The 6005-nt window shown below is 35.0% G+C and overlaps 1 protein-coding gene across 1 annotated transcript in view; it reads right to left on the bottom strand.

The window, feature by feature from the left end:
- The window catches only part of LOAG_16975 (guanylate kinase), a 10343-nt gene that overhangs the window by 3170 nt on the left and 1168 nt on the right, over nucleotides 1–6005 (bottom strand). The window contains exons 3-15 of the mRNA XM_020449629.1: nucleotides 5274–5413; nucleotides 5043–5141; nucleotides 4666–4740; nucleotides 3881–4068; nucleotides 3621–3723; nucleotides 3299–3523; nucleotides 2877–3023; nucleotides 2289–2463; nucleotides 1691–1902; nucleotides 1425–1545; nucleotides 1013–1112; nucleotides 716–926; nucleotides 63–201 (exon numbers count right to left, since the gene is read on the bottom strand). Of these exons, the coding sequence (XP_020306806.1) occupies nucleotides 63–201; nucleotides 716–926; nucleotides 1013–1112; nucleotides 1425–1545; nucleotides 1691–1902; nucleotides 2289–2463; nucleotides 2877–3023; nucleotides 3299–3523; nucleotides 3621–3723; nucleotides 3881–4068; nucleotides 4666–4740; nucleotides 5043–5141; nucleotides 5274–5413 (1935 nt within the window). The remainder of the gene's footprint in view (nucleotides 1–62; nucleotides 202–715; nucleotides 927–1012; nucleotides 1113–1424; nucleotides 1546–1690; nucleotides 1903–2288; nucleotides 2464–2876; nucleotides 3024–3298; nucleotides 3524–3620; nucleotides 3724–3880; nucleotides 4069–4665; nucleotides 4741–5042; nucleotides 5142–5273; nucleotides 5414–6005) is intronic.

The following is a 6005-nucleotide window of genomic DNA, read 5'->3' as shown; positions in this document are numbered from 1 at the left end:
TCTCATATTTAGAAATGCTAAAAAAGTGGACCAATTTAGCTTGGTAATTGCAACAAACTTACGCTCATTGTCAGTGAATTCGTTAAGCTTGTCGGTACTCTTAACGAATGGGAATTTACGTGAGAATGACAGCTGTGAACGTGAACCACGACGTCCATCCATACCACGAGGAAGACTTTGACTACCGGCGTTAAAATTGACCTGAAAAATCGCCAGCACTTGAAACGACGATTTTTGATAAAACATTTTGTATTCACAAAAAGTCCCATGTATAATTTCTGATATTAAAGAAGTTGATTTCGAAAAATAAAGTCTATAAGAAATTTGGTGAAAATAAAAGAATCGGTTCACTCCGATTTGAACATTTTTTTTTTAGAAAAGTAATCCCTGCCTTTATAAATGCGAATAAAAGAACTCAATAGCAACTTAAAGTCGATTGTATAAGTGGAAAAAACGGGAAAAGGTGGAAAAAACTCAGCTCCTTAAACTATGATCATATTCATGAGACATCAGTAACAATTACGGAAAGAAAAAGAAATATTTTACAAAAAATAAGCCTAAAGTCTTAAGAAATGGATGAACTGCAGAAGAGTGAACTTCTCAGAACACTCAAACACACACACACACACACACACACACACACACACACACACACACACAGACATACATACGCTCATACGTCCGTAAACGAATTTCGTGTAAGGACTACCGTTACCTGTTTTCTCCGTTGTCGTTCCTTCTTTTCAACTCTCTTTTTGGATGGGATAATTCCTTCCATGCCTTCTTCACCATTTTCTGTAACCAGTCGTGCTGTCCACCAGTCATCGTCCGCAACATTCGTGACATGTAGAATGTCACCATAAAAGAAAGGTAAGGCACGATGAGGAACACCTGCCTCCCGTGCTGGATCATAATCAAACATGGCTCTGCAAAAATTAGATAAAACCATAAATCAACCTTACATTATATCGTGAGAAACGAAAACAACAACACAGATATATTCTGACAGTACCTGACAAAAAGTTCTTTACGTGGTGCACCAAAAGTTATCGCTCCGCCGCTCATCAAATCTCGACGAAGCTGATCAATTTTAGCTTCAAATTGTCCATACTCTGCAATGATAAAAGTTGCAGGAGAAAAACTGTTCGCTCGGACAAGTCTTCATTTAATTTGAAAAACATTACAAATAAAAGGTAATTTCAAAACTAGTTCAGTTATTAACATACGATCACTTGTGGATCTCATTTTCTTGCGTTAATATCCACTTTAGGGAAAAATAAATTTTAATACTTCAGATATAGCACAGCATTCACAGATACTATACAATGTACACAGATGGAACTATCTAGAATCAAGAAAATAATTTAATAGAAGTTGAAGAGAGTTCGACAACGTTACATGTCACAGTATGTGTAAGATGATACCTTGCGGCCGATACTGCAACGTTAAGGACACAGGATTCATAGCTTCCTTTAATGCACGAGCTGCTTCAGCATGGGTTGCATTTCGCAAATTGACACCGTTTACTTGCAACAACACATCACCCTGAAATTTCAAACAAGAAAAAAAAAAGAAATGGTTGAAAACCATATCTTATCATAATCAAGAAGCGCACAAACTCACGAAATTCTAAAGCATGCAATACACGTTTACGATGAAATAATAAATGAATTCGCCCACAACGACATACCTTTCTTACATTTCCAGAAAGATCAGCCACACCACCAGGTAAAACATAGCTGATATAAATCGGTTCTCCATCTTCTCCACCAACGATGTTAAAACCTAATCCTTGCATTCCACGATTAAGGTGCACGATACGTGGACCTAATGGTAACTCTTGCTGTGTTACTGTATAAAATGACTGTTGCGTATCAAATGAATCGTGATGTAGCGAAGCAGCTAAAAGAATAAAATGTTTTCATGTCAAATTTTAAGTCAGTCGTAGGATGTTTAAAATGCATTATCATTTAGCTATATAAAAAGATACTAAAGACGCCAACCATTTCAGCAGTTTGTTTAATACAGTCATAAAGCGATCAGATCAATGATGAATCAAAAAATCTCTGACAATATCGTCTTGAGCTGTTTTCCAGTAAAAAGTGCTCACTCTCACACGGCAATTGGTGTGTTCAGAGCTGATATCAGATGAATATTTAACATTGATTATCTTACAGAATGACATTTCTATGGTAATACTTAAAAATGGTCATCGTTAATCTGATCTATTCGACGGCAGGTAATGAAACCAGAAGAAACATCCACTGAAGTGCTGGGGTAGCGCTTACCAGAACGAGCCGGAGTGGGTGGAGCACCAACTGAGCGATTACCACTATCGTCAAAATTTGGCAGCAGTTCTGGATGCGGGTTTTTCAAATAAACCAGAGTTACTTTAGAAGCCGTCTGTTTCAACGTATTCACAGCAAATTCATGCGTAACATTTTCCAGAATCACATTATCAACCTTAAAAGTAAGATGTCTCCTAATTTTAGAGATGAAGGAGACGCTTCACTTACAAATAAAAGATTGCCATTCGGTACTAAGATATAAGAAATAAAAAGAGTATAGTCACAAATCACACTAATAATTCAACTGATCATGACAGGTATTTCAATTACAGATCGATCTATTACTTATTAATCAAACTCTACGATCTTAAATGAAGCATTTATACAAGAGAATATCAAAACCACAAATTAATAATACGAGAAATTAAGGATCCACTTGGTCTTAAATATACTCTGAAAAGTTAAAAAAACTCACAAGATAAGAATCAAACACAACCAGTGATTATGCGAATTAATGAAATGCACTTAAACAAAAAACAGAACATGCTAGAGACAATAATTCCCGAAAGTGAATGCGAAAAATCTTACAGCTAAAAGTTTGTCGCCAACTCTCAAACGACCATCGTGATATGCTGCTCCACCATCAATAATTTTTGTTACATAAATGCCAGTATCACCAGCCACATGTTCATTACCTACTCCACCAGCTATGCTGAAGCCGAGTCCCTTTGAACCCTAAATAAACATTTGAAACAAAAAAAAATACTATTTTCAGCCGGATATTGTCGATACACAATTGATATTTTTGAATTCCTTTGTATCATTTTTCGCATATAAGTGATGGAGCAGTGATTTATTAAGCTCATGATCTTATATAGGATTTCCATCGATTCATTAAGCTATTAATTCTGCTCTCTATAGCGAAGAGAAAGAAAATATAACGTGGCACTACAAATTATATTATATTAGAACGAAAATATTTTTTAATGCTTCTAAGACAAGCACTATACCTTGAACAAATCAATTTTTTGGGCGCCTGGAATTTGCTCCAATCTTTCGAGTTCACTTAACATCCGCTGAACAGGAATGTTGGTGTAAGAGCTGTGAGCCGGTGGAGCTGGTGGCAGTAGAACTGAGACAGATGATGATCCATCATGCAAGGGTGAAACATATGGCGAAATGACGCTTCCTCTAAGATCAGCACTTTCACGCCCTGAACGGCGTCGTTTTAAAACCTAAAATATATTAATTTTTTATGGAAGCTGATTAATAGCTTTCATATTTTAATCACTGGAAATTCCGCTATTGCAAAGTTAAATGGTAAAGGCTAACCAATCGCACAACATTTCCTGCATTTTTCAACGCGTTAACTGTAGTCTCATGTGGTACCCGTGTACAGTCAGTGGTGTTCACCTTCATGATAATGTCTTGAATCCTTCAATAAAACAGGTTAGTTTATTAGGTACGGACATTTACAAATGGACTTTTTTTTCTACACTATTCAAAGCTTGATTTGGAAATTAAAATTTTGCACCAATGAAAAACGGTTAATGTATAGTTGTCTTACACAAAATTGTTACGATATAGCTTACTTCATTCGTCCATCAGCAGCTGCAGCTCCACCAGGTATAATGTTTGTAACATAAATCGAAGGATCTCCATCGATATACGGCTGATCAAGACCACCAGCAATACTAAAACCAAGTCCGGTATGACCCTTCTCCAGAACAACTTCCTCTATTTCCCATTCTATGCCATCGTTATCAATTAAGCCGCTTGTCTACAAAAAATACACGGCTAATTTAAATTTAAGCAAATAATCAGGTAAATAACATATTCCAAATAAGCATCATTTAATTACAGTTGGAAGGATATGATGTTAATTACTGAAGGAAATATCTATTGCCAAAGATCGAAATAATCCGTTTCTAAGCCTTAAATTTTTTTCAAATTCTCATACGTAAGTCATTACGGTGATTGTAAAACTATTCCGGGATTGGACAATTACGTATTGTATCAACCCTCTTCTTTTGAGGATTAAACATTTAAAATTTGAAATTCCACCAACCCAAGAAAGGTGACAACAAAGTGATGTTGAACGGATAAGAACAGTAGAGATAAAATACGGACAGCTGTAGAAAAATGAATGCTGTTAATAACGACTTACAATACTGATAATTTTTATAACAACTTATATAACCAACTAATGCATATTACATATATATCAAAAATGCATGCATAGGTTAGAAAATCAACAAAATACAAATAGTTGGTCCTGTCTTTCCTCCTCCACTATCATTCTGGGAAAATATGCAAAAATTGAAAGAAACTGGAAGATCAAAAGAAAAAGGAATTCGAATCCGGTTCAAAATCTTACAGTGGTTGTGACCATTTGGCCTGTAGGAGTCATTTGAGTAATTCTTTCTGTGGATCGCCAACCATCTCCCGAAGTCTGAAAGAAAATCTTAATCATCACACTTTCGAATAATCAGCAATGTTATTTTTATCTTTCTCTTTTTTTCAACAGGCTTAATTATTCAACAGTGTATTCAACCATCAGTAAGAGACTTCAACATATTTATTGATGGTAACATTACTGAAATCAACCGGATCGAACTGTAATTGGCTAAAAAGTATTATAGAAGTGGCTGATCTGATCTAACTAGTAGTACACATTCCCTAGATAAAGCTTAATTCACACAATTAAGAAAAACAAAATAGAAAGCTCATTAGAGTAAACAATAAAAATCTCACAAACTGTTTTCTCTGTTCACGTAATGAATACGATTGCATATTATATTCAGTACCATTTGTGTACGGAATAGTTTGATCACCGTAATGAAGACTGGAATCCTGGAATGCATGAAATGTTGTATTACTCGTAAACCGTATGTACTTCATGAAAAATTACATTTATAATACGTAATGTTAACAAGCGAATTAATCTGGAAAAAAAAAGCAGAAAAAAAAACTAGATGAATTTACCAGCGAAGCAAGCGGTGCATTTATACGTCCAAATGGTGGGTTTGCTTCCCAACGCTGAGCAATTTTTCGTGTTTCATATGCCTTTTGCTCGAGACTTTTCCGTTCATTCAACAGTGTGTCTTCGTACAGTTCTTGGATATCTTCAAAACATTATACATACCTTCATTACGTTTTAAAGCAAAAAAGTAGATATTTCCTGAAAGAAACGAAAGCTTGTATCCGCAACATGAATTTGTGGAATCTTGAATCAACAGATTGAACCGTAATTCGCTAAAAAGAAGTGGTTGATCTGATCTAACTGGTAGTACATATTCCCTACATAAATTTTAACTCACACAGTCAAGAAAGACAAAATATAAAGCCAATTAGTGCAAACAACAATCATCCCACAAACTATTTTCTCCGTTCATGTAATGAATACGACTGCATGTTATATTCAGTACCATTTGTGTACGGAATAGTCTGATCAGCATCGAGGAAATACATAAGACTTTATGCTTACTATTTACTTGAGAGCCTTTATGATTACATAAAGAAGGAAACGCTTTAATGTATTATCTTCACATCTTCGCTAATATAAATCAAAATTTTGTATAAAAGTAATTTCCATCGTGCAGTAAATACCAGCGCTTAGATAGAACAAGTTGAAAATAATAAATACCAGCGCTTAGATAGAACAAGTTGAAAATAATAAATACCAGCGCTTAGATAGAACAAGTTGAAAATAATAAA

The sequence above is a fragment of the Loa loa genome (genome assembly GCF_000183805.2).
Source record: "Loa loa unplaced genomic scaffold supercont3.32, whole genome shotgun sequence".
Lineage (NCBI taxonomy): Eukaryota > Metazoa > Nematoda > Chromadorea > Rhabditida > Onchocercidae > Loa > Loa loa.
This window is presented reverse-complemented; position numbering and strand designations above follow the sequence as displayed.